Source organism: Pogoniulus pusillus, chromosome 1, assembly GCF_015220805.1.
Source record: "Pogoniulus pusillus isolate bPogPus1 chromosome 1, bPogPus1.pri, whole genome shotgun sequence".
NCBI classification, from domain to species: domain Eukaryota; kingdom Metazoa; phylum Chordata; class Aves; order Piciformes; family Lybiidae; genus Pogoniulus; species Pogoniulus pusillus.
In genome coordinates this window covers 7,026,872-7,054,754 of record NC_087264.1, presented here as the reverse complement: position 1 = coordinate 7,054,754, position 27,883 = coordinate 7,026,872, and the positions used below count along the sequence as shown (strand labels likewise).

Below are 27,883 nucleotides of genomic sequence, written 5' to 3'. Positions count from 1 at the left end.
TATGACCTAACACTAACAACAAACTTTATTGAACATTTAAAGTGAAGAAAACAGAACAAGAAAGGATGAAGAAGTTCCCCATGACAAAGCACTGCAGAGAGCCTATGTAGCAACAGAGAGAGTGCTGCCACTGAGGGTTCCTGGGCCGCTTCCTACAATGGTGGAGGCCCATGTGGGTATTGCAGCATGAGATTGAAGGAACGGGCAAAGTTGTTGACAGACATGCATCTGTCAAACTCATCAGAAGGGACAATGACAGAAGTGAGGAAGAACAGCAAAAGCAAGAGCAACACAAACAGTACAAGTGCCCAAGCCACAGCCCGGCGAAAGAGCGATGTGGGCTGAGCAAGTCCTCGGCGATCGCTTCTGCCGCTGAAAAGAACAGAAGAAAAGGCACATCAGAGTTGGAATTACAGGAGTAGCTTTAACTCCCTCTCTAGGGTTCCCACTCCCCTTCCAAGATGCAGGGATCAGGCTCTCCTCTGCCTTGGTATTGCAAGATTAGCCCTTTGGACAGACTGTCATGTTCTTGGGGGTCAAGTACTCCCCCTTTGCCCTTCATGGTCTGTTGTGTCTCTAAGCTGCAAGTTTCTTTTTCCTGGTGTGCTGGTGCAATTAACAGAAGACTTAAACCTAACACACAGGTTAGATTTCAATCTTAACACAATTAGCTAAGCAGGTGTTTTCACCGGAGGCAAGGCAAGCCAAGGATCAACACTGATACACGGGTCTAGGTGCAGAGTGCTAAAGGAAAGCATTCAGGGTGCTGCAGCCCAGAGCTGGAGTGTAGGGGAGACACTGCAGGTGGGCAGAAGGCACCTCCACCGGCATATATGGGCCTGAGAGGAACAGCTGCACAGCTTTCTGCTAGCATTCAGCTGTTCTCACCATCTATCTAGAGATCAGGTCAATAGAAAGCAATACCTTGTGGTGCTGCTGCCTCTGTCATCTGCACTTCTCTTGGTGAGCTGGTGAGAGAAAGAGCTTTTAACATCCAAGCTTCAGAAACTGCAAGGGATTTCTCTGCCTCAAAAGGGACACTTGTAGACTGAGATCAGGCCAGCAACAGGAGGAGCTTCCCACAAGCCCTCATGACAGGCACCTCCCTCAGAGCAGGGAGCAGATGCTCACTATTTGCCTTGTTGCTACAGAGCTCAGCCCTGGGCATGGCCATAGATTGGGAGACCCAAAAGACTGGAGAAGCAGCTGCTGCTCCTCCCTCAAGACACCATCATCTACCTGTAGCGTGTTGGACAGCTGCACCTTCTCCAGCTCCACCTGCGTTTCCTCCCAACTCTGCTGTAACTGGCTCAGCTCCTCCTGGAGATCAGCACTGATCTCTGGATTGGAGACAGAGCGCAGCTTCTCCCCGGTCTCGATGACTGCAGAGTACAGGGCTTGCCACCTCTGCAGGATCACTGCCTTACTCTTCAAGAGAAAGAGAAACGACCTTTCTAAGCTGTGCCTAGCCAAAGCTTTAGAAGCTCACTGATGACATTTCAGTAGGGAAGAAGCAAACTCACAAACGGAGATGCCCTTTTTGGCTTCAGAAAATCAGATGAAACCATCGACTTCCTGGGTTGGTTTTACTTAGCTGTTAACCAAAGAAGTGCACAGGTATGTGCACACCCAAGAACTAAAGGCTGACAAAGGAAAAGATTTTCCACAGCACATAAACTGCACAACTCATTGCCCGGAAGATCCACTGTCCAGATGGGAGCATCCTGCCACTCTGCATTTCCACATCCAATCTCTGTCCTACATTTAAAGCATAGCAGGCCACTAAAGGACAACAGGGGCCAGGAGGTTTCCCAGGACAGGGAGCATTTCACAGTGTCCCTCTTTTCTCGTCCGTGCTCACAGCTTTAAGTGTCAGCAAGGAGTTTTCCCCGCAAAGCATGCGATAGTGAAGCTTTTTGCCTTACTGGACAGAGGAAGTTGCTTCAGTTTGGGAAAACTCCACAGATTTGGAGTGCTGAGAAATAAGCACAGTACCTTCAACTCTTTAATGAGATTCCTACGCTGGTGGTGGCTGTGGCAGTCCTGGGTCTTCACAGATGCGACAAAGCTCTTGGTATCCACGAGACATCTGTTGAGACTCAGCAGGCAACACAGGAAGAGATGCCACAGTCTCAGAAATCCATCGATGCTTTTCTTTCTCTGCTGCACCACCCAGCTAACATGGTGCCACTGCTCCTTCATCAGTGTGAACTTGGAAAGTAACTGTCCTCTGAAAATGCAAAGTGTGAAGTGTTCACATATCTTCATTGTAGGGCTCCATTTTACAACCACTCTGCTGGCTTTCCACGTAAGGCATTCTTCCTGTTCTGGCATAGAAATCTGTGGAGGGCAGCCTTCACAATAAGCACTGAACACTTGTCTGGAGAACCAGCAGCAGGTCGATGCAAGTGAGACAAGGTCTCTGATGGTGCTGCAAAACTGATCTGTGCTTTTCCCAGTCTGTTTAGCTGGCAGTTCAACTCTGAGGGGCTCTGCTCTCCTACAGCAGTGGGACCTCACTGCCGAGTGGGAAGTCCCTGTGTGTTGTTAGCGAACCCGTTCAGACAGGCTTTTGGCCTCTTCCTACAGCATGCTTACATGATCCAGCAGGTGTAGCTGGGGGGATTAAGACAACTCCATCTCCCAGTTCTGCTCCTCTGCAGGAGGCTGTGGCCCCCACGTTAGCTCTTGCACAAATGCCTGTGTTTGTGGAGGGAGCTGCAAGACTGTTCAGGCCAGCAGCTTTGCTGAGCTTAGCCCTACCTTCCCTGGGGTAGCTTTAAGCCAAGCCACGGGATTCAGACTGAAGTGGCTGAGGGGAGCACACACACTCTCCTGCCAGCTGTCTGGAAGCAGCAAGCTTGGGCAGGGAGGAGTAACAGTGTCTTCCCAGCAAAAACCTGAGGCAGCTGAACCTCTGCTCACAAGCATTACTTGCTGCTGCTCTCTTTCTCGCCACTGATGATGAGAAAATGGACCTGATAAAAAACAGGTTTAGCTACACCTCTTTTGGGGGTTTGTGGCTGAGGACTCAACGGCCTGTCCAGTGTGCCAGGGGTAGACACAGTACCACCTCTATGGGAGAGGGCACATTCACTGAATTACCATGACCTTGGGGAGAAAAACAAATAGATTACCTTTTCTCTGGATCTCCAGATTCCCAGGAAGGTAGAACATTTTCCATCACAGAATTAAATCTCTGCTCATTTGTGGAAATTTCGTTTTGCAGCTCCTGAAAATAGCAGGAGAACAACAGCTGTAAGTGTTCACTGCAAGTGGCTGCAGTGACAGCAAGAAGAGATAGAAACACCCCGCCCCTAGTGTGAAGCTGTGGTCCACTGTGGCAACATGAAGCTCACTGTGAGAACACTTCACCATGCTTCTGATTTACCACAAGTAGGGGTTTTTCTGCACCGTTTAAGTGCAGTTCTTACACAAACTGCTGAGCCACTTGCCACAGGCTACACTACTCTGGCACAGGCCAACAGGTAATAACCTGCAGGGTGGAGTAATCCACGACTTCTGTGACACAGCACCTCAGGAGGTATTTCTGCTGGTTGGATCCCTGGCAAAAATGGATCCATCCATTCTGGAAAAGGACTTTCATCTGTCAAGTTTTCCTCTGAGTAGCTGCTGGCCACTTTTCAAGAGTGAAAGCCTCTGCAAAGTGCTGACAACTGATAAAGGCATGGCACTTCCCGGCGATCGCCTCCCACCTTCACCAGTCAAGAACATGCTTCTACTTTTACATTTAGCTTTACCTCATACTCTCTCTGGTCCTTCTGCAGTTCTTCCAAGTGTCCAGGAATGCTTTTCTTGAAGGTCTTGTGAATATCTGCTGTGAAATTCATCCACTGCTCACATTTCTGAACAAATTCCTTGTCATTTTCAGGGTCCTCACACACACTGTGGAGCAAATGAGATTTGGTGGCAGTAGTTGTTCTCTGGCTATGGCTGCCTAGGGTCTAACACGGTGGCTTCCTTCCCATCCCAGCACGGTGGGCTGGGATAAAGCTGTGTGAACAGCTGCATGGGGCTTGACTGCCAGCTAGGCCTGAACCCTGACACCATGCTCCTGAAGGCACTCTGGCACAGCACCATCTTGTGCTCTGTGAGCCATCACCAAAAGGCGAGTAGCAGTTGCTCCTCACACAGCTACCCTGAGACAAGCAGGTTGTTTTCCCACAGATTGGCAAGTCTGGCAGACCTCCAGACCTGCCTCAGCACGGCTCTTTTCTGTACCTCTAATAACTGGGGCTTCTCTTTCACAAGCTTACCTAGCAAGGGCACCCATGACAGATGAGGGGCAGTGCTTCTTCAGGTTACTGGCAGCAACCTGGAGTCTGCCCCAGCATTCCTGCATGTTCTCTTCTTCATCTTGAAGAGACTGCAAAAGGGATCATTACAATTAGTTCTGGCCACAAAGGACCCAGTAACAGATTCCCCTGTGGGGAAGGACACGGTAGAAAGAATGGCACTCTGAAACGTGTAGCACCTCATCCTAATTGCTAAGAAGTTAACTTTGTGGTGACATGGTCCAAGCCCAAACAGCCAAGGAAGGCTATTTGAAACGACCTTTGGCTCCTCCTCTTTCAGCCAGTCTTGCTGCTGCCCATGCGAACAGGACGTGGACTGAGTTAGCCATTAGCATTAGGGAGGGTGGTGGAGCGCACAGGTCCACCTCAACTCCCAAGTGCAGTGGAGAGTAAGGACCTGGGGTGCTTCACATGGGGATGCCTTCCAGCATCAGTAAGCAGATGTTGTTGCAGCTGCCCTGTACCTCTGAACCTTAAGCTACCCCTGAATCACACCCTGCTTGAACTGATGTGCTAAATAAAGAACAAAATCTGGGAATAAGCCTCACTGCCTCTGGGGGCAAAGAAAAAAACCATTCCCCTGACTCCAGCAGCACTGTAACACAGAGCAAGCTGATCGGGTCACCTCTCTGTGTTTCTCAGGAGAGTTTGCTGGGTTGCTTGTTGAAAGGCACAAAAGGAAGTACAGAAAGCAGGACAACTGCAGTCGCTTTACCTGGACAGTCCTGATCTGATTTCTCAGAGACTCCACTAACAGCACAAGAGGTGCCTCCAGGCTGACTTCTGTGAAATCTTCACGCTCCATGACAGACCACACTGAGGTCAGTCTGTAACTGTGCAAGCTGCAAACGATCTGCTTTGGTTACTATTTCATGGGCAGGCCTGACATACCAATCACAGTTTAAAAGGACCTAAACATCTAAGCGCGGTGCTCACTTGACGATGGCCCAACAAGCATTTCCTCAAGCTGAAGTATTTTCCTACTTGGAAAGGCACTGTGCAGGCTTCAGACCAAGCCACAGGCAGCATTTAGAAGTGCAAGGATTTGCTGGAAATAAGAAGGTCACCAGGCTTCAAGGCAGCACTATCCTGTCAGCCACGCCTGCAGAGAGCACCCCCAAAAGTAAAAAGGTCTTGACAGAATGGATCGCTTATCCCTGCTCACCAAAATCAACCTGAAGTGGGAGGAAGCTGAGTGCCTTGCTCTTCTCAGGAAGCAGCCAGTTTGAGCCAGAGACCAAGCTTGCCTTCCCTGAAAACTCCAAGAGAAACTGTTCTGCGTGGAAGGCAGCAGTGCCAGACTCTGGAGAGCTAGCGTCCCTTGTGTGCTGGTGCTCTGACAGTGCAGGCTCACTGGACTCACAGCCTGGCCACTTCAGGGTTCTCATGCCAAACTAAAGGGGGGGATATACTCTTTCTTTCCTATGCCTCTTGCATTATTACACTCATGTAATCCCTGCTGGGGCAAGCATGGCTTCTTCCATTTGCCACGCACTTGTAGACACTGCAAACCCAAACCCGCAGCAGTCCTGCTTCAGGATGGTTTGTTGCTGTGTCCTTCTTTTGTCAGGGAAGTAGCTCAGGCACGTCCTGGGTTAGACAAAACAGGCATCCTACTGCTGTCTTTGGCCGTGCCAGGGCCAGCTGCTTTGGGCAGAAAGTAAGTCTCGAAGGGATTGTTGGATGCCCCAGTGCAGCTCAGACTCTGCATCCCCACAACGGAAGATGAGAGCTTTGTTCCTGCAGCTGACCCCAAGCAGAGGGCACAGGTCTCAGGAGCCGAGTGTCCAGGACCCGGCACACCTGGGTTGATGGCCGCCAGGCTCCTCTGCCTCACGCTCTAGCTGGCAGTGGTCTCGTGTTGCTTTGTGTGGCCTGCAGCTAAGCACCGCCCGCACCGGGCACACCGTCCCCAAGAACCCTCCCGCTCCCCGAAGCCCTGGACCCCTGCGGGGCTCCGCCACCTGCCCGCACCTCGCTCGCTGACCGCGCTCCTCGCGCTGCTGGCGCCGCCTCTCGCCCGGCTGTAGCCAAACCGCCGCACCAGGGCCGCTCACGACGCTCCGGCTCCGCGGCGCTGCCGGCGCCGGCTTTATAGGCGCGCAGACAGGCGTTGCCCGGCAACGGCCTCGCCTCCCATTGTGCGGCATCCCTGGTGCGGCACCCATTGTGCGCTCACGCCCTCGTTCAAGCCTGCCAGCCGCGACTCCACCGCGAACTTGGGGGGGCTCCGGGAACGGAGACACGAGCTCTCGTTGCCTTGGCTAACTGGCCTACGCCATGCCACGGACCTGCCGGCGGAGGCTGTGCGTGGACATGTGGAGTAGGCTGGACAGGAGTCAGGACATGTGCAGACAGACTGCAGCAACAGAACCAGACGGAGCCTGTCAGGTGTTGCGGCACCTTTTCCTTTCCCCTTTCTGGTGAACGTGGGGCAGGCTGTGGATGTAGTCCACCTGGACTTTAGTGCAGACTTCGACTCTGTCTGCCACAAGAAGCTCCTAGCAAAGCTGTCAGCTCGTGGCTTGGACAGATGCACTCTGAAATGGGTCACAAACTGGCTGGCAGGCTGAGCCCAGAGAGTGGTGGTGACAGTTGGCAGCTGCCACTAGTGGTGTTCCCAGGGATCCGTGCTGGGCCCTGTCCTGTTCTACTTCTATATTGGTTATCTGGACCAGGGGACTGAGTGCAGCATCAGAAAGTTTGCAGATGACACCAAGCTAGGAGCAGGTGTGGATCTGTTGGAGGGCAGGAGAGCCCTGCAGAGGGACCTTGCCGTGCTGGATGGGTGGGCAGAGGCCAATGGGATGAGATTGAACAAGGCCAAGCGCAGGGTTCTACACTTTGGCCACAACAACCCCAAGCAGCACTACATGCTGGCAACAAAGTGGCTGGAGAGCAGCCAGGCAGAGAGGTGCCTGGGGGTACTGGAAGAGAGTAGCTGAAGATGAGCCAACAGTGTGCCCAGATGGCCAAGAGAGCCAATGGCATCCAAGCCTGTATCAGGAAGAGTGTGGCCAGTAGGACAAGGGAGGTTATTCTGCCCCTGTACTCGGCATTGGTCAGGCCACGCCTTGAGTACTGTGTCCAGTTCTGGGCTCCTCAATTCAAGAGAGATGTTGAGGTGCTGGAACATGTCCAGAGAAGGGCAACAAAACTGGTGAGAGGCCTGGAACACAAATCCTGTGAGGAGAGGCTGAGGGAGATGGGGGTTGTTTAGCTTTGAGGAGGCTCAGGGGTGACCTCATTGCTGTCTACAACTACCTGAAGGGAGGCTGTAGCCAGGTGGGGATCGATGTCTTCTGCCAGGCAAGCAGAAAGTTTGCAGATGACACCAAGCTAGGAGCAGGTGTGGATCTGTTGGAGGGCAGGAGAGCCCTGCAGAGGGACCTTGACAGGCTGCATGGGTGGGCAGAGGCCAATGGGATGAGATTGAACAAGGCCAAGTGCAGGGTTTTACACTTTGGCCACAACAACCCCAAGCAGAGCTACAGGCTGGAGACAGAGTGGCTGGAGAGCAGCCAGGAGGAAAGGGACCTGGGGGTACTGGTAGAGAGTAGCTGATGATGAGCCAGCAGTGTGCCCAGGAGAGCCAATGGTATCCTGGCCTGGCTCAGGAACAGTGTGGCCAGTAGGACAAGGGAGGTTATTCTTCCACCTAGACTCAGCATTGGTCAGGCCACACCTTGAGTCCTGTGTCCAGTTCTGGGCTGCACGATTCAAGAGAGGTGTTGAGATACCAGTAAGTGTCCAGAGAAGGGCAACCGAGCTGGTGAGAGGTCTGGAACACAGCTCTGTGAGGAGAGGCTGAGGGAGCTGGGGGTGTGCAGCCTGGAGGAGTCTCAGAGGTGACCTCATTGTTGTCTACAACTACCTGCAGGGAGGCTAGAGCCAGGCAGGGTGTCAGTCTCTTCCGCCAGGCAAGCAGAAAGAGAACAAGGGGACACAGTTTCAAGTTGTGCCGGGGTAAGTATTGGCTGAATGTTAGGAGAAAGCCCTTCACAGGGAGAGAGAGATTTGCCATTGGAATGGACTGCCCAGGTTGGTGGTGGAGTTGCCATCCCTGGAGGTGTTGAAGAAAAGCCTGGATGTGGCACTTAGTGCCGTGGCCTAGTTGACTGTATAGGGCTGGACAGGATAATCTTGGTTGGATAGGTTGGACTGGATGGATAGGTGGGATACATTGGATTGAATGAACTTGGAAGTCTCTTTCAACTTGGTTGATTCTATGAAATACCTCTGTTTGTGGAGTAGCTGCAAGAGTGTTCAGGCCAGCAGCTTTGCTGAGCATAGCCCTGCCTTCCCTGGCAGCTTTAAGCCAAGCTGTGGGCATCAGACATGCTGCTGGGATACCAGTTGGCACCTGCACTTATAGCAGAAGTCACTAGGAGCTGTACATTACAGCCAGTTTGAAGCCTTTTATTTGCTGCACTCCCCCCTAAGAAACACAATCTAGATAGAAACCTGTAGAAAAGGTGCCCCAAATCCACATAAACGGGTGAAATGACTCCTTCTCATAACAAGCAAACCTTTATTCTAGACACCGTTTCATTCCAATGAGCAAATTGACTTGGAGGTCTAAGAGAGAAAAGAAAACCCTTTCTGTGAGTCAGCAACGTGCAGAGACTGAACACCCTGCGGAATCGTTCCCAATGAAGTGTGCATCCTCAGAACGAAAGTGTTCTGTTAGATGACATACTGAACACACGTAGAAGAGGAATTCTAACTGGGGTGTCCTTGGTAGCTGAAACATCCTGAACAAATGTGTACAAGTGCTGCTAAACAACAGAGTGAGCTTGTGACTGCAAAGCACTGTGCTGCACCCCGCTCGCTGCAACGCGTTCCTAAGGACCTACAGAAACTGGCTGGCAGTACAGGCGCAGCCAGCGTAGCAGGTAGCGCTATCCTGCCAGGCACAGCGCCGGAGGCGGCGCCACGGCCCGGAGGGAGGGCCCGCGAGCCCCGCCCCTGCTCCCGCCCTTTCCCCGCGCCCCTCCGCGCCTCGCTGCTCCGCGCCCAACCGCCGCTTTCTCAGGGCGCAAGGGAGACGCATCGCAGCCAAAGTGCTTCTTGCAAAGGCCGTCGGCGCAGCCTGCACCATGAGCCCCACCCTGCCATAGCTTCCAGGCGTTGGGTCTGGCCACGCACTTCTTACAACAGGACGTAGCCCCCAAGTCCGGCAAACGAGACGGCTCAGACGAGTTCCCTGAGCAGCAGCCCTCACGCCCAGGCAGGCAGAAGGCCTTTCCTCTTCTTCTCTTCCACCACTTTATCTCATGAGATAGTGGTGCCGTTTCCAGAGGCTGATTTCCCAGGCGCCCCCAAAAGGTACACTCTGGGGGGTGTCACACTTAGCTGCGTATGTACTGGTGTTGAGGAGGATCATTGCCTTGGCACACACACACACACTCCTTGTGCTGCAGCTTCAGCTTTTGGAACATGGAGGTCATGGTCGGGAGCATATCTGAAAGAGCTCCAAAATGCCCTGTACACACTTCCCTTCGTCCCTAGGCAATCACAGACTCTATAATCTTGAGAGTCTTTCCCAGCCTTAACGATTCTGCAGTTCTCTTAAGCTCTGACACTGCCAGACAGAAGCCAGCGCAAAACCTGTGTGCAAACCCTTCTGCTACAGGGCACCCAAAACCCATCACTCGCACAAAAGGCACAAGGGAGTGCTCAAGGTCACATTCAGAAGCAATGTACACTCACCAAAGCGACAGCAAGCACTCGCTCAATCCACAGAAGTGTCCAGGGGCTGTTCCAGTCAAAGGGGAGAGTTGAAGCCTGCCAGGGCCCTAGGGGATCCAACTCAAAATCCCTCTCCTCTCCCACTGGGTCCCCTAGGTTGAGTGTGCCCTGTGGTCATTAGAATACATCATACCCTGGACAAGAAGAGCTCCAGGTGGAGGCTGTGTGTGGACAGGTATAACAAGCTGGACACTTTGTTATCACCTTTACCCACAAACACCCAGACTTTCCCCTCAAATTACTTGGAATATAAATAGCAACTGAAAAACTGGCCAAATTAAAAGGCCCAGAACTCAGCTGGAAAGCCCCTGAGAAAGCTGAGGACAAACTGCAAGACTTGCATGCTCTAGTTTGGGTTTGATTTTCCTCACAGTAAAAGAAGTGCTTAGTAGTGACTTTTTGCTTTTCAGATCACTAGAGGAGCATCTTTGCATTCATACTGAAACCCATGCCTACCAGCACTGTTTGTGCTCTGTGAGCCATCACAGAAAGGCTCACAGCAGCTGCTCCTCACACAGCCGGGACCTCCTGAAGAGCTACCACAGTTTCACGAGTTCATTGATACTTCTCTGTCAATATCACTAAAGATTCTCTGGTGACTTTCTAAGTTTCTGGAAGTGCACTGGGGTACTGCAGCATGACAGAAGGAAAAGCAGCACAGGGAAATGCTGTGTGCATCCTGGCAACTGCTAAAGTGGGTTGGGGAAAACTTTCTAGCACTGGTGGTGGAGAGCTTGACCAGAAGAGAGGCACTGCTGGACCTTCAAAGGAAAGCAACACAGCCTTGCTCCTTACACTGTAATATGACCTAACACTAACAACAAACTTTATTGAACATTTAAAGTGAAGAAAACAGAACAAGAAAGGATGAAGAAGTTCCCCATGACAAAGCACTGCAGAGAGCCTATGTAGCAACAGAGAGAGTGCTGCCACTGAAGGTTCCTGGGCCGCTTCCTACAATGGTGGAGGCCCATGTGGGTATTGCAGCATGAGATTGAAGGAACGGGCAAAGTTGTTGACAGACATGCATCTGTCAAACTCATCAGAAGGGACAATGACAGAAGTGAGGAAGAACAGCAAAAGCAGGAGCAACACAAACAGTACAAGTGCCCAAGCCACAGCCCGGCGACAGAGCGATGTGGGCTGAGCAAGTCCTCGGCGATCGCTTCTGCCGCTGAAAAGAACAGAAGAAAAGGCACATCAGAGTTGGAATTACAGGAGTAGCTTTAACTCCCTCTCTAGGGTTCCCACTCCCCTTCCAAGATGCAGGGATCAGGCTCTGCCATGGCATTGCAAGATTAGCTCTTTGGACAGACTCTCATGTTCTTGGGGGTCAAGTACTCCCCCTTTGCCCTTCATGGTCTGTTGTGTCTCTAAGCTGCAAGTTTCTTTTTCCTGGTGTGCTGGTGCAATTAACAGAAGACTTAAACCTAACACACAGGTTAGGTTTCAATCTTAACACAATTAGCTAAGCAGGTGTTTTCACCGGAGGCAAGGCAAACCAAGGGTCAACACTGATACATGGGTCTAGGTGCAGAGTGCTAAAGGAAAGCATTCAGGGCGGTGCAGCCCAGAGCTGGAGCGTAGGGGAGACACTGCAGGTGGGCAGAAGACACCTCCACCGGCATATATGGGCCTGAGAGGAACAGCTGCCCAGCTTTCTGCTAGCATTCAGCTGTTCTCACCATCTATTTAGAGATCAGGTCAATAGAAAGCAATACCTTGTGGTGCTGCTGCCTCTGTCATCTGCACTTCTCTTGGTGAGCTGGTGAGAGAAAGAGCTTTTAGCATCCAAGCTTCAGAAACTGCAAGGGATTTCTCTGCCTCAAAAGGGACACTTGTAGACTGAGATCAGGCCAGCAACAGGAGGAGCTTCCCACAAGCCCTCATGACAGGCACCTCCCTCAGAGCAGGGAGCAGATGCTCACTATTTGCCTTGTTGCTACAGAGCTCAGCCCTGGGCATGGCCATAGATTGGAAGGGAAGGTCTGGAGACCCAAAAGACTGGAGAAGCAGCTGCTGCTCCTCCCTCAAGACACCATCATCTACCTGTAGCGTGTTGGACAGCTGCACCTTCTCCAGCTCCACCTGCGTTTCCTCCCAACTCTGCTGTAACTGGCTCAGCTCCTCCTGGAGATCAGCACTGATCTCTGGATTGGAGACAGAGCGCAGCTTCTCCCCGGTCTCGATGACTGCAGAGTACAGGGCTTGCCACCTCTGCAGGATCACTGCCTTACTCTTCAAGAGAAAGAGAAACGACCTTTCTAAGCTGTGCCTAGCCAAAGCTTTAGAAGCTCACTGATGACATTTCAGTAGGGAAGAAGCAAACTCACAAACGGAGATGCCCTTTTTGGCTTCAGAAAATCAGATGAAACCATCGACTTCCTGGGTTGGTTTTACTTAGCTGTTAACCAAAGAAGTGCACAGGTATGTGCACACCCAAGAACTAAAGGCTGACAAAGGAAAAGATTTTCCACAGCACATAAACTGCACAACTCATTGCCTGGAAGATCCACTGTCCAGATGGGAGCATCCTGCCACTCTGTATTTCCACATCCAATCTCTGTCCTACATTTAAAGCATAGCAGGCCACTAAAGGACAACAGGGGCCAGGAGGTTTCCCAGGACAGGGAGCATTTCACAGTGTCCCTCTTTTCTCATCTGTGCTCACAGCTTTAAGTGTCAGCAAGGAGTTTTCCCCCCAAAGCACACGATAGTGAAGCTTTTTGCCTTACTGGACAGAGGAAGTTGCTTCAGTTTGGGAAAACTCCACAGATTTGGAGTGCTGAGAAATAAGCACAGTACCTTCAACTCTTTAATGAGATTCCTACGCTGGTGGTGGCTGTGGCAGTCCTGGGTCTTCACAGATGCGACAAAGCTCTTGGTATCCACGAGACATCTGTTGAGACTCAGCAGGCAACACAGGAAGAGATGCCACAGTCTCAGAAATCCATCGATGCTTTTCTTTCTCTGCTGCACCACCCAGCTAACATGGTGCCACTGCTCCTTCATCAGTGTGAACTTGGAAAGTAACTGTCCTCTGAAAATGCAAAGTGTGAAGTGTTCACATATCTTCATCGTAAGGCTCCATTTTACAGCCACTCTGCTGGCTTTCCACGTAAGGCATTCTTCCTGTTCTGGCATAGAAATCTGTGGAGGGCAGCCTTCACAATAAGCACTGAACACTTGTCTGGAGAACCAGCAGCAGGTCGATGCAAGTGAGACAAGGTCTCTGATGGTGCTGCAAAACTGATCTGTGCTTTTCCCAGTCTGTTTAGCTGGCAGTTCAACTCTGAGGGGCTCTGCTCTCCTACAGCAATGGGACCTCACTGCCGAGTGGGAAGTCCCTGTGTGTTGTTAGCGAACCCGTTCAGACAGGCTTTTGGCCTCTTCCTACAGCATGCTTACATGATCCAGCAGGTGTAGCTGGGGGGATTAAGACAACTCCATCTCCCAGTTCTGCTCCTCTGCAGGAGGCTGTGGCCCCCACGTTAGCTCTTGCACAAATGCCTGTGTTTGTGGAGGGAGCTGCAAGACTGTTCAGGCCAGCAGCTTTGCTGAGCTTAGCCCTACCTTCCCTGGGGTAGCTTTAAGCCAAGCCACGGGCTTCAGACTGAAGTGGCTGAGGGGAGCACACACACTCTCCTGCCAGCTGTCTGGAAGCAGCAAGCTTGGGCAGGGAGGAGTAACAGTGTCTTCCCAGCAAAAACCTGAGGCAGCTGAACCTCTGCTCACAAGCATTACTTGCTGCTGCTCTCTTTCTCGCCACTGATGATGAGAAAATGGACCTGATAAAAAACAGGTTTAGCTACACCTCTTTTGGGGGTTTGTGGCTGAGGACTCAACGGCCTGTCCAGTGTGCCAGGGGTAGACACAGTACCACCTCTATGGGAGAGAGCACATTCACTGAATTACCATGACCTTGGGGACAAAAACAAACAGATTACCTTTTCTCTGGATCTCCAGATTCCCAGGAAGGTAGAACATTTTCCATCACAGAATTAAATCTCTGCTCATTTGTGGAAATTTCGTTTTGCAGCTCCTGAAAATAGCAGGAGAACAACAGCTGTAAGTGTTCACTGCAAGTGGCTGCAGTGACAGCAAGAAGAGATAGAAACACCCCGCCCCTAGTGTGAAGCTGTGGTCCACTGTGGCAACATGAAGCTCACTGTGAGAACACTTCACCATGCTTCTGATTTACCACAAGTAGGGGTTTTTCTGCACCGTTTAAGTGCAGTTCTTACACAAACTGCTGAGCCACTTGCCACAGGCCACACTACTCTGGCACAGGCCAACAGGTAATAACCTGCAGGGTGGAGTAATCCACGACTTCTGTGACACAGCACCTCAGGAGGTATTTCTGCTGGTTGGATCCCTGGCAAAAATGGATCCATCCATTCTGGAAAAGGACTTTCATCTGTCAAGTTTTCCTCTGAGTAGCTGCTGGCCACTTTTCAAGAGTGAAAGCCTCTGCAAAGTGCTGACAACTGATAAAGGCATGGCACTTCCCAGCGATCGCCTCCCACCTTCACCAGTCAAGAAGATGCTTCTACTTTTACATTTAGCTTTACCTCATACTCTCTCTGGTCCTTCTGCAGTTCTTCCAAGTGTCCAGGAATGCTTTTCTTGAAGGTCTTGTGAATTTCTGCTGTGGAATTCATCCACTGCTCGCATTTCTGAACAAATTCCTTGTCATTTTGAGGGTCCTCACACACACTGTGGAGCAAATGAGATTTGGTGGCAGCAGTTGTTCTTCTGGGTATGGCTGCCTAGGGTCTAACACGGTGGCTTCCTTCCCATCCCAGCACGGTGGGCTGGGATAAAGCTGTGTGAACAGCTGCATGGGGCTTGACTGCCAGCTGGGCCTGAACCCTGACACCATGCTCCTGAAGGCACTCTGGCACAGCACCATCTTGTGCTCTGTGAGCCATCACCAAAAGGCGAGTAGCAGTTGCTCCTCACACAGCTACCCTGAGACAAGCAGGTTGTTTTCCCACAGATTGGCAAGTCTGGCAGACCTCCAGACCTGCCTCAGCACGGCTCTTTTCTGTACCTCTAATAACTGGGGCTTCTCTTTCACAAGCTTACCTAGCAAGGGCACCCATGACGGATGAGGGGCAGTGCTTCTTCAGGTTACTGGCAGCAACCTGGAGTCTGCCCCAGCATTCCTGCATGTTCTCTTCTTCATCTTGAAGAGACTGCAAAAGGGATCATTACAATTAGTTCTGGCCACAAAGGACTCAGTAACAGATTTCCCCTGTGGGGAAGGACACGGTAGACAGAATGGCACTATGAAACGTGTAGCACCTCATCCTAATTGCTAAGAAGTTAACTTTGTGGTGACATGGTCCAAGTCCAAATAGCCAAGTCCAAATAGAGGCTCCTCCTCTTTCAGCCAGTCTTGCTGCTGCCCATACGAACAGGACGTGGACTGAGTTAGCCATTAGCATTAGGGAGGGTGGTGGAGCGCACAGGTCCACCTCAACTCCCAAGTGCAGTGGAGAGTAAGGACCTGGGGTGCTTCATATGGGGATGCCTTCCAGCATCAGTAAGCAGATGTTGTTGCAGCTGCCCTGTACCTCTGAACCTTAAGCTACCCCTGAATCACACCCTGCTTGAACTGATGTGCTAAATAAAGAACAAAATCTGGGAATAAGCCTCACTGCCTCTGGGGGCAAAGAAAAAAACCATTCCCCTGACTCCAGCAGCACTGTAACACAGAGCAAGCTGATCGGGTCACCTCTCTGTGTTTCTCAGGAGACTTTGCTGGGTTGCTTGTTGAAAGGCACAGAAGGAAGTACAGAAAGCAGGACAACTGCAGTCGCTTTACCTGGACAGTCCTGATCTGATTTCTCAGAGACTCCACTAACAGCACAAGAGGTGCCTCCAGGCTGACTTCTGTGAAATCTTCACGCTCCATGACAGACCACACTGAGGTCAGTCTGTAACTGTGCAAGCTGCAAACGATCTGCTTTGGTTACTATTTCATGGGCAGGCCTGACATGCGAATCACAGTTTAAAAGGACCTAAACATCTAAGCGCGGTGCTCACTTGACGATGGCCCAACAAGCATTTCCTCAAGCTGAAGTATTTTCCTACTTGGAAAGGCACTGCGCAGGCTTCAGACCAAGCCACAGGCAGCATTTAGAAGTGCAAGGATTTGCTGGAAATAAGAAGGTCACCAGGCTTCAAGGCAGCACTATCCTGTCAGCCACGCCTGCAGAGAGCACCCCCAAAAGTAAAAAGGTCTTGACAGAATGGATCGCTTATCCCTGCTCACCAAAATCAACCCGAAGTGGGAGGAAGCTGAGTGCCTTGCTCTTCTCAGGAAGCAGCCAGTTTGAGCCAGAGACCAAGCTTGCCTTCCCTGAAAACTCCAAGAGAAACTGTTCTGCGTGGAAGGCAGCAGTGCCAGACTCTGGAGAGCTAGCGTCCCTCGTGTGCTGGTGCTCTGACAGTGCAGGCTCACTGGACTCACAGCCTGGCCACTTCAGGGTTCTCATGCCAAACTAAAGGGGGGGATATACTCTTTCTTTCCTATGCCTCTTGCATTATTACACTCATGTAATCCCTGCTGGGGCAAGCATGGCTTCTTCCATTTGCCACGCACTTGTAGACACTGCAAACCCAAACCCGCAGCAGTCCTGCTTCAGGATGGTTTCTTGCTGTGTCCTTCTTTTGTCAGGGAAGTAGCTCAGGCACGTCCTGGGTTAGACAAAACAGGCATCCTACTGCTGTCTTTGGCCGTGCCAGGGCCAGCTGCTTTGGGCAGAAAGTAAGTCTCGAAGGGATTGTTGGATGCCCCAGTGCAGCTCAGACTCTGCATCCCCACAACGGAAGATGAGAGCTTTGTTCCTGCAGCTGACCCCAAGCAGAGGGCACAGGTCTCAGGAGCCGAGTGTCCAGGACCCGGCACACCTGGGTTGATGGCCGCCAGGCTCCTCTGCCTCACGCTCTAGCTGGCAGTGGTCTCGTGTTGCTTTGTGTGGCCTGCAGCTAAGCACCGCCCGCACCGGGCACACCGTCCCCAAGAACCCTCCCGCTCCCCGAAGCCCTGGACCCCTGCGGGGCTCCGCCACCTGCCCGCACCTCGCTCGCTGACCGCGCTCCTCGCGCTGCTGGCGCCGCCTCTCGCCCGGCTGTAGCCAAACCGCCGCACCAGGGCCGCTCACGACGCTCCGGCTCCGCGGCGCTGCCGGCGCCGGCTTTATAGGCGCGCAGACAGGCGTTGCCCGGCAACGGCCTCGCCTCCCATTGTGCGGCATCCCTGGTGCGGCACCCATTGTGCGCTCACGCCCTCGTTCAAGCCTGCCAGCCGCGACTCCACCGCGAACTTGGGGGGGCTCCGGGAACGGAGACACGAGCTCTCGTTGCCTTGGCTAACTGGCCTACGCCATGCCACGGACCTGCCGGCGGAGGCTGTGCGTGGACATGTGGAGTAGGCTGGACAGGAGTCAGGACATGTGCAGACAGACTGCAGCAACAGAACCAGACGGAGCCAGTCAGGTGTTGCGGCACCTTTTCCTTTCCCCTTTCTGGTGAACGTGGGGCAGGCTGTGGATGTAGTCCACCTGGACTTTAGTGCAGACTTCGACTCTGTCTGCCACAAGAAGCTCCTAGCAAAGCTGTCAGCTCGTGGCTTGGACAGATGCACTCTGAAATGGGTCACAAACTGGCTGGCAGGCTGAGCCCAGAGAGTGGTGGTGACAGTTGGCAGCTGCCACTAGTGGTGTTCCCAGGGATCCGTGCTGGGCCCTGTCCTGTTCTACTTCTTTATTGGTTATCTGGACCAGGGGACTGAGTGCAGCATCAGAAAGTTTGCAGATGACACCAAGCTAGGAGCAGGTGTGGAGCTGTTGGAGGGCAGGAGAGCCCTGCAGAGGGACCTTGCCGTGCTGGATGGGTGGGCAGAGGCCAATGGGATGAGATTGAACAAGGCCAAGTGCAGGGTTCTACACTTTGGCCACAACAACCCCAAGCAGCACTACATGCTGGCAACAAAGTGGCTGGAGAGCAGCCAGGCAGAGAGGTGCCTGGGGGTACTGGAAGAGAGTAGCTGAAGATGAGCCAACAGTGTGCCCAGATGGCCAAGAGAGCCAATGGCATCCAAGCCTGTATCAGGAAGAGTGTGGCCAGTAGGACAAGGGAGGTTATTCTGCCCCTGTACTCGGCATTGGTCAGGCCACGCCTTGAGTACTGTGTCCAGTTCTGGGCTCCTCAATTCAAGAGAGATGTTGAGGTGCTGGAACATGTCCAGAGAAGGGCAACAAAACTGGTGAGAGGCCTGGAACACAAATCCTGTGAGGAGAGGCTGAGGGAGATGGGGGTTGTTTAGCTTTGAGGAGGCTCAGGGGTGACCTCATTGCTGTCTACAACTACCTGAAGGGAGGCTGTAGCCAGGTGGGGGTCGATGTCTTCTGCCAGGCAAGCAGCAAGAGAACAAGGGGACACAGTCTCAAGTTGTGGCAAGGGAGGTGTAGGCTGCATGTTAGGAGAAAGCCCTTCACAGAGAGAGAGAGAACTGCCATTAGAATGCACTGCCCAGGTTGATGGTGGAGTCACCATCCCTGGAGGTGTTGAAGGAAAGCCTGGATGAGGCACTTAGTGCCATGACCTAGTTGGTTGGATAGGTTGGACTGGATGGATAGGTGGGATACGTTGGACTGAATGAACTTGGAAGTCTCTTTCAACTTGGTTGATTCTATGATTCTGTGTGGAGTAGCTGCAAGAGTGTTCAGGCCAGCAGCTTTGCTGAGCATAGCCCTGCCTTCCCTGGCAGCTTTAAGCCAAGCTGTGGGCATCAGACATGCTGCTGGGATACCAGTTGGCACCTGCACTTATAGCAGAAGTCACTAGGAGCTGTACATTACAGCCAGTTTGAAGCCTTTTATTTGCTGCACTCCCCCCTAAGAAACACAATCTAGATAGAAACCTGTAGAAAAGGTGCCCCAAATCCACATAAACGGGTGAAATGACTCCTTCTCATAACAAGCAAACCTTTATTCTAGACACCGTTTCATTCCAATGAGCAAATTGACTTGGAGGTCTAAGAGAGAAAAGAAAACCCTTTCTGTGAGTCAGCAACGTGCAGAGACTGAACACCCTGCGGAATCGTTCCCAATGAAGTGTGCATCCTCAGAACGAAAGTGTTCTGTTAGATGACATACTGAACACACGTAGAAGAGGAATTCTAACTGGGGTGTCCTTGGTAGCTGAAACATCCTGAACAAATGTGTACAAGTGCTGCTAAACAACAGAGTGAGCTTGTGACTGCAAAGCACTGTGCTGCACCCCGCTCGCTGCAACGCGTTCCTAAGGACCTACAGAAACTGGCTGGCAGTACAGGCGCAGCCAGCGTAGCAGGTAGCGCTATCCTGCCAGGCACAGCGCCGGAGGCGGCGCCACGGCCCGGAGGGAGGGCCCGCGAGCCCCGCCCCTGCTCCCGCCCTTTCCCCGCGCCCCTCCGCGCCTCGCTGCTCCGCGCCCAACCGCCGCTTTCTCAGGGCGCAAGGGAGACGCATCGCAGCCAAAGTGCTTCTTGCAAAGGCCGTCGGCGCAGCCTGCACCATGAGCCCCACCCTGCCATAGCTTCCAGGCGTTGGGTCTGGCCACGCACTTCTTACAACAGGACGTAGCCCCCAAGTCCGGCAAACGAGACGGCTCAGACGAGTTCCCTGAGCAGCAGCCCTCACGCCCAGGCAGGCAGAAGGCCTTTCCTCTTCTTCTCTTCCACCACTTTATCTCATGAGATAGTGGTGCCATTTCCAGAGGCTGATTTCCCAGGCGCCCCCAAAAGGTACACTCTGGGGGGTGTCACACTTAGCTGCGTATGTACTGGTGTTGAGGAGGATCATTGCCTTGGCACACACACACACACTCCTTGTGCTGCAGCTTCAGCTTTTGGAACATGGAGGTCATGGTCGGGAGCATATCTGAAAGAGCTCCAAAATGCCCTGTACACACTTCCCTTCGTCCCTAGGCAATCACAGACTCTATATATAATCTTGAGAGTCTTTTCCAGCCTTAACGATTCTGCAGTTCTCTTAAGCTCTGACACTGCCAGACAGAAGCCAGCGCAAAACCTGTGTGCAAACCCTTCTGCTGCAGGGCACCCAAACCCCATCACTCGCACAAAAGGCACAAGGGAGTGCTCAAGGTCACATTCAGAAGCAATGTACACTCACCAAAGAGACAGCAAGCACTCGCTCAATCCACAGAAGTGTCCAGGGGCTGTTCCAGTCAAAGGGGAGAGTTGAAGCCTGCCAGGGCCCTAGGGGATCCAACTCAAAATCCCTCTCCTCTCCCACTGGGTCCCCTAGGTTGAGTGTGCCCTGTGGTCATTAGAATACATCATACCCTGGACAAGAAGAGCTCCAGGTGGAGGCTGTGTGTGGACAGGTACAACAAGCTGGACACTTTGATACCACCTTTACCCACAAACACCCAGACTTTCCCCTCAAATTACTTGGAATATAAATAGCAACTGAAAAACTGGCCAAATTAAAAGGCCCAGAACTCAGTTGGAAAGCCCCTGAGAAAGCTGAGGACAAACTGCAAGACTTGCATGCTCTAGTTTGGGTTTGATTTTCCTTACAGTAAAAGAAGTGCTTAGTAGTGACTTTTTGCTTTTCAGATAACTAGAGGAGCATCTTTGCATTCATACTGAAACCCATGCCTACCAGCACTGTTTGTGCTCTGTGAGCCATCACAGAAAGGCTCACAGCAGCTGCTCCTCACACAGCCGGGACCTCCTGAAGAGCTACCACAGTTTCACGAGTTCATTGATACTTCTCTGTCAATATCACTAAAGATTCTCTGGTGACTTCCTAAGTTTCTGGAAGTGCACTGGGGTACTGCAGCGTGACAGAAGGAAAAGCAGCACAGGGAAATGCTGTGTGCATCCTGGCAACTGCTAGAGTGGCTTGGGGAAAACTTTCTAGCACTGGTGGTGGAGAGCTTGACCAGAAGACAGGCACTGCTGGACCTTCAAAGGAAAGCAACACAGCCTTGCTCCTTACACTGTAATATGACCTAACACTAACAACAAACTTTATTGAACATTTAAAGTGAAGAAAACAGAACAAGAAAGGATGAAGAAGTTCCCCATGACAAAGCACTGCAGAGAGCCTATGTAGCAACAGAGAGAGTGCTGCCTCTGAGGGTTCCTGGGCCGCTTCCTACAATGGTGGAGGCCCATGTGGGTATTGCAACATGAGATTGAAGGAACGGGCAAAGTTGTTGACAGACATGCATCTGTCAAACTCATCAGAAGGGACAATGACAGAAGTGAGGAAGAACAGCAAAAGCAAGAGCAACACAAACAGTACAAGTGCCCAAGCCACAGCCCGGCGAAAGAGCGATGTGGGCTGAGCAAGTCCTCGGCGATCGCTTCTGCCGCTGAAAAGAACAGAAGAAAAGGCACATCAGAGTTGGAATTACAGGAGTAGCTTTAACTCCCTCTCTAGGGTTCCCACTCCCCTTCCAAGATGCAGGGATCAGGCTCTCCTCTGCCTTGGTATTGCAAGATTAGCCCTTTGGACAGACTGTCATGTTCTTGGGGGTCAAGTACTCCCCCTTTGCCCTTCATGGTCTGTTGTGTCTCTAAGCTGCAAGTTTCTTTTTCCTGGTGTGCTGGTGCAATTAACAGAAGACTTAAACCTAACACACAGGTTAGATTTCAATCTTAACACAATTAGCTAAGCAGGTGTTTTCACCGGAGGCAAGGCAAGCCAAGGATCAACACTGATACACGGGTCTAGGTGCAGAGTGCTAAAGGAAAGCATTCAGGGTGCTGCAGCCCAGAGCTGGAGTGTAGGGGAGACACTGCAGGTGGGCAGAAGGCACCTCCACCGGCATATATGGGCCTGAGAGGAACAGCTGCACAGCTTTCTGCTAGCATTCAGCTGTTCTCACCATCTATCTAGAGATCAGGTCAATAGAAAGCAATACCTTGTGGTGCTGCTGCCTCTGTCATCTGCACTTCTCTTGGTGAGCTGGTGAGAGAAAGAGCTTTTAACATCCAAGCTTCAGAAACTGCAAGGGATTTCTCTGCCTCAAAAGGGACACTTGTAGACTGAGATCAGGCCAGCAACAGGAGGAGCTTCCCACAAGCCCTCATGACAGGCACCTCCCTCAGAGCAGGGAGCAGATGCTCACTATTTGCCTTGTTGCTACAGAGCTCAGCCCTGGGCATGGCCATAGATTGGGAGACCCAAAAGACTGGAGAAGCAGCTGCTGCTCCTCCCTCAAGACACCATCATCTACCTGTAGCGTGTTGGACAGCTGCACCTTCTCCAGCTCCACCTGCGTTTCCTCCCAACTCTGCTGTAACTGGCTCAGCTCCTCCTGGAGATCAGCACTGATCTCTGGATTGGAGACAGAGCGCAGCTTCTCCCCGGTCTCGATGACTGCAGAGTACAGGGCTTGCCACCTCTGCAGGATCACTGCCTTACTCTTCAAGAGAAAGAGAAACGACCTTTCTAAGCTGTGCCTAGCCAAAGCTTTAGAAGCTCACTGATGACATTTCAGTAGGGAAGAAGCAAACTCACAAACGGAGATGCCCTTTTTGGCTTCAGAAAATCAGATGAAACCATCGACTTCCTGGGTTGGTTTTACTTAGCTGTTAACCAAAGAAGTGCACAGGTATGTGCACACCCAAGAACTAAAGGCTGACAAAGGAAAAGATTTTCCACAGCACATAAACTGCACAACTCATTGCCCGGAAGATCCACTGTCCAGATGGGAGCATCCTGCCACTCTGCATTTCCACATCCAATCTCTGTCCTACATTTAAAGCGTAGCAGGCCACTAAAGGACAACAGGGGCCAGGAGGTTTCCCAGGACAGTGAGCATTTCACAGTGTCCCTCTTTTCTCGTCCGTGCTCACAGCTTTAAGTGTCAGCAAGGAGTTTTCCCCGCAAAGCATGCGATAGTGAAGCTTTTTGCCTTACTGGACAGAGGAAGTTGCTTCAGTTTGGGAAAACTCCACAGATTTGGAGTGCTGAGAAATAAGCACAGTACCTTCAACTCTTTAATGAGATTCCTACGCTGGTGGTGGCTGTGGCAGTCCTGGGTCTTCACAGATGCAACAAAGCTCTTGGTATCCACGAGACATCTGTTGAGACTCAGCAGGCAACACAGGAAGAGATGCCACAGTCTCAGAAATCCATCGATGCTTTTCTTTCTCTGCTGCACCACCCAGCTAACATGGTGCCACTGCTCCTTCATCAGTGTGAACTTGGAAAGTAACTGTCCTCTGAAAATGCAAAGTGTGAAGTGTTCACATATCTTCATTGTAGGGCTCCATTTTACAACCACTCTGCTGGCTTTCCACGTAAGGCATTCTTCCTGTTCTGGCATAGAAATCTGTGGAGGGCAGCCTTCACAATAAGCACTGAACACTTGTCTGGAGAACCAGCAGCAGGTCGATGCAAGTGAGACAAGGTCTCTGATGGTGCTGCAAAACTGATCTGTGCTTTTCCCAGGCTGTTTAGCTGGCAGTTCAACTCTGAGGGGCTCTGCTCTCCTACAGCAGTGGGACCTCATTGCTGAGTGGGAAGTCCCTGTGTGTTGTTAGCGAACCCGTTCAGACAGGCTTTTGGCCTCTTCCTACAGCATGCTTACATGATCCAGCAGGTGTAGCTGGGGGGATTAAGACAACTCCATCTCCCAGTTCTGCTCCTCTGCAGGAGGCTGTGGCCCCCACGTTAGCTCTTGCACAAATGCTTGTGTTTGTGGAGGGAGCTGCAAGACTGTTCAGGCCAGCAGCTTTGCTGAGCTTAGCCCTACCTTCCCTGGGGTAGCTTTAAGCCAAGCCACGGGCTTCAGACTGAAGTGGCTGAGGGGAGCACACACACTCTCCTGCCAGCTGTCTGGAAGCAGCAAGCTTGGGCAGGGAGGAGTAACAGTGTCTTCCCAGCAAAAACCTGAGGCAGCTGAACCTCTGCTCACAAGCATTACTTGCTGCTGCTCTCTTTCTCGCCACTGATGATGAGAAAATGGACCTGATAAAAAACAGGTTTAGCTACACCTCTTTTGGGGGTTTGTGGCTGAGGACTCAACGGCCTGTCCAGTGTGCCAGGGGTAGACACAGTACCACCTCTATGGGAGAGGGCACATTCACTGAATTACCATGACCTTGGGGAGAAAAACAAATAGATTACCTTTTCTCTGGATCTCCAGATTCCCAGGAAGGTAGAACATTTTCCATCACAGAATTAAATCTCTGCTCATTTGTGGAAATTTCGTTTTGCAGCTCCTGAAAATAGCAGGAGAACAACAGCTGTAAGTGTTCACTGCAAGTGGCTGCAGTGACAGCAAGAAGAGATAGAAACACCCCGCCCCTAGTGTGAAGCTGTGGTCCACTGTGGCAACATGAAGCTCACTGTGAGAACACTTCACCATGCTTCTGATTTACCACAAGTAGGGTTTTTTCTGCACCGTTTAAGTGCAGTTCTTACAGAAAATGCTGAGCCACTTGCCACAGGCTACACTACTCTGGCACAGGCCAACAGGTAATAACCTGCAGGGTGGAGTAATCCACGACTTCTGTGACACAGCACCTCAGGAGGTATTTCTGCTGGTTGGATCCCTGGCAAAAATGGATCCATCCATTCTGGAAAAGGACTTTCATCTGTCAAGTTTTCCTCTGAGTAGCTGCTGGCCACTTTTCAAGAGTGAAAGCCTCTGCAAAGTGCTGACAACTGATAAAGGCATGGCACTTCCCGGCGATCGCCTCCCACCTTCACCAGTCAAGAACATGCTTCTACTTTTACATTTAGCTTTACCTCATACTCTCTCTGGTCCTTCTGCAGTTCTTCCAAGTGTCCAGGAATGCTTTTCTTGAAGGTCTTGTGAATATCTGCTGTGAAATTCATCCACTGCTCACATTTCTGAACAAATTCCTTGTCGTCATTGTGAGGGTCCTCACACACACTGTGGAGCAAATGAGATTTGGTGGCAGTAGTTGTTCCTCTGGCTATGGCTGCCTAGGGTCTAACACGGTGGCTTCCTTCCCATCCCAGCACGGTGGGCTGGGATAAAGCTGTGTGAACAGCTGCATGGGGCTTGACTGCCAGCTGGGCCTGAACCCTGACACCATGCTCCTGAAGGCACTCTGGCACAGCACCATCTTGTGCTCTGTGAGCCATCACCAAAAGGCGAGTAGCAGTTGCTCCTCACACAGCTACCCTGAGACAAGCAGGTTGTTTTCCCACAGATTGGCAAGTCTGGCAGACCTCCAGACCTGCCTCAGCACAGCTCTTTTCTGTACCTCTAATAACTGGGGCTTCTCTTTCACAAGCTTACCTAGCAAGGGCACCCATGACAGATGAGGGGCAGTGCTTCTTCAGGTTACTGGCAGCAACCTGGAGTCTGCCCCAGCATTCCTGCATGTTCTCTTCTTCATCTTGAAGAGACTGCAAAAGGGATCATCACAATTAGTTCTGGCCACAAAGGACCCAGTAACAGATTCCCCTGTGGGGAAGGACACGGTAGAAAGAATGGCACTCTGAAACGTGTAGCACCTCATCCTAATTGCTAAGAAGTTAACTTTGTGGTGACATGGTCCAAGCCCAAACAGCCAAGGAAGGCTATTTGAAACGACCTTTGGCTCCTGGTCTTTCAGCCAGTCTTGCTGCTGCCCATGCGAACAGGACGTGGACTGAGTTAGCCATTAGCATTAGGGAGGGTGGTGGAGCGCACAGGTCCACCTCAACTCCCAAGTGCAGTGGAGAGTAAGGACCTGGGGTGCTTCACATGGGGATGCCTTCCAGCATCAGTAAGCAGATGTTGTTGCAGCTGCCCTGTACCTCTGAACCTTAAGCTACCCCTGAATCACACCCTGCTTGAACTGATGTGCTAAATAAAGAACAAAATCTGGGAATAAGCCTCACTGCCTCTGGGGGCAAAGAAAAAAACCATTCCCCTGACTCCAGCAGCACTGTAACACAGAGCAAGCTGATCGGGTCACCTCTCTGTGTTTCTCAGGAGAGTTTGCTGGGTTGCTTGTTGAAAGGCACAAAAGGAAGTACAGAAAGCAGGACAACTGCAGTCGCTTTACCTGGACAGTCCTGATCTGATTTCTCAGAGACTCCACTAACAGCACAAGAGGTGCCTCCAGGCTGACTTCTGTGAAATCTTCACGCTCCATGACAGACCACACTGAGGTCAGTCTGTAACTGTGCAAGCTGCAAACGATCTGCTTTGGTTACTATTTCATGGGCAGGCCTGACATACCAATCACAGTTTAAAAGGACCTAAACATCTAAGCGCGGTGCTCACTTGACGATGGCCCAACAAGCATTTCCTCAAGCTGAAGTATTTTCCTACTTGGAAAGGCACTGCGCAGGCTTCAGACCAAGCCACAGGCAGCATTTAGAAGTGCAAGGATTTGCTGGAAATAAGAAGGTCACCAGGCTTCAAGGCAGCACTATCCTGTCAGCCACGCCTGCAGAGAGCACCCCCAAAAGTAAAAAGGTCTTGACAGAATGGATCGCTTATCCCTGCTCACCAAAATCAACCCGAAGTGGGAGGAAGCTGAGTGCCTTGCTCTTCTCAGGAAGCAGCCAGTTTGAGCCAGAGACCAAGCTTGCCTTCCCTGAAAACTCCAAGAGAAACTGTTCTGCGTGGAAGGCAGCAGTGCCAGACTCTGGAGAGCTAGCGTCCCTCGTGTGCTGGTGCTCTGACAGTGCAGGCTCACTGGACTCACAGCCTGGCCACTTCAGGGTTCTCATGCCAAACTAAAGGGGGGGATATACTCTTTCTTTCCTATGCCTCTTGCATTATTACACTCATGTAATCCCTGCTGGGGCAAGCATGGCTTCTTCCATTTGCCACGCACTTGTAGACACTGCAAACCCAAACCCGCAGCAGTCCTGCTTCAGGATGGTTTCTTGCTGTGTCCTTCTTTTGTCAGGGAAGTAGCTCAGGCACGTCCTGGGTTAGACAAAACAGGCATCCTACTGCTGTCTTTGGCCGTGCCAGGGCCAGCTGCTTTGGGCAGAAAGTAAGTCTCGAAGGGATTGTTGGATGCCCCAGTGCAGCTCAGACTCTGCATCCCCACAACGGAAGATGAGAGCTTTGTTCCTGCAGCTGACCCCAAGCAGAGGGCACAGGTCTCAGGAGCCGAGTGTCCAGGACCCGGCACACCTGGGTTGATGGCCGCCAGGCTCCTCTGCCTCACGCTCTAGCTGGCAGTGGTCTCGTGTTGCTTTGTGTGGCCTGCAGCTAAGCACCGCCCGCACCGGGCACACCGTCCCCAAGAACCCTCCCGCTCCCCGAAGCCCTGGACCCCTGCGGGGCTCCGCCACCTGCCCGCACCTCGCTCGCTGACCGCGCTCCTCGCGCTGCTGGCGCCGCCTCTCGCCCGGCTGTAGCCAAACCGCCGCACCAGGGCCGCTCACGACGCTCCGGCTCCGCGGCGCTGCCGGCGCCGGCTTTATAGGCGCGCAGACAGGCGTTGCCCGGCAACGGCCTCGCCTCCCATTGTGCGGCATCCCTGGTGCGGCACCCATTGTGCGCTCACGCCCTCGTTCAAGCCTGCCAGCCGCGACTCCACCGCGAACTTGGGGGGGCTCCGGGAACGGAGACACGAGCTCTCGTTGCCTTGGCTAACTGGCCTACGCCATGCCACGGACCTGCCGGCGGAGGCTGTGCGTGGACATGTGGAGTAGGCTGGACAGGAGTCAGGACATGTGCAGACAGACTGCAGCAACAGAACCAGACGGAGCCTGTCAGGTGTTGCGGCACCTTTTCCTTTCCCCTTTCTGGTGAACGTGGGGCAGGCTGTGGATGTAGTCCACCTGGACTTTAGTGCA

General features: G+C 52.1%; 2 protein-coding genes and 2 long non-coding RNA genes across 4 annotated transcripts; all 4 read right to left on the bottom strand.

Annotated features, from left to right (window-relative positions):
* Positions 1-27,580, bottom strand: LOC135181086 (nesprin-1-like). Its single transcript, XM_064153976.1, has 9 exons — positions 27,387-27,580; positions 26,128-26,254; positions 25,374-25,483; positions 14,759-14,783; positions 3,762-3,884; positions 3,138-3,232; positions 1,996-2,230; positions 925-968; positions 1-372 (listed from the first exon to the last, which is right to left on the bottom strand). Exons 1-9 carry the CDS (start codon positions 27,578-27,580, stop codon positions 153-155), a joined length of 1,173 nt encoding a protein of 390 aa, XP_064010046.1. The 3' UTR covers positions 1-152.
* On the bottom strand, positions 3,891-6,405 carry LOC135182957 (uncharacterized). The gene is made up of 3 exons (XR_010305368.1): positions 6,291-6,405; positions 4,278-4,387; positions 3,891-3,906 (listed from the first exon to the last, which is right to left on the bottom strand). It is a non-coding gene; the product is annotated as an uncharacterized LOC135182957 (long non-coding RNA).
* On the bottom strand, positions 10,870-14,755 carry LOC135182899 (uncharacterized). The gene is made up of 5 exons (XM_064157523.1): positions 14,639-14,755; positions 14,015-14,109; positions 12,873-13,107; positions 11,789-11,832; positions 10,870-11,241 (listed from the first exon to the last, which is right to left on the bottom strand). The coding sequence occupies exons 1-5, from the start codon at positions 14,726-14,728 to the stop codon at positions 11,022-11,024; spliced, it is 684 nt and encodes a 227-aa protein (XP_064013593.1). The 5' UTR covers positions 14,729-14,755; the 3' UTR covers positions 10,870-11,021.
* On the bottom strand, positions 15,194-17,271 carry LOC135180428 (uncharacterized). Its single transcript, XR_010304428.1, has 3 exons — positions 17,157-17,271; positions 15,898-16,024; positions 15,194-15,265 (listed from the first exon to the last, which is right to left on the bottom strand). It is a non-coding gene; the product is annotated as an uncharacterized LOC135180428 (long non-coding RNA).
* Positions 27,581-27,883: the final 303 nt, after the last annotated feature.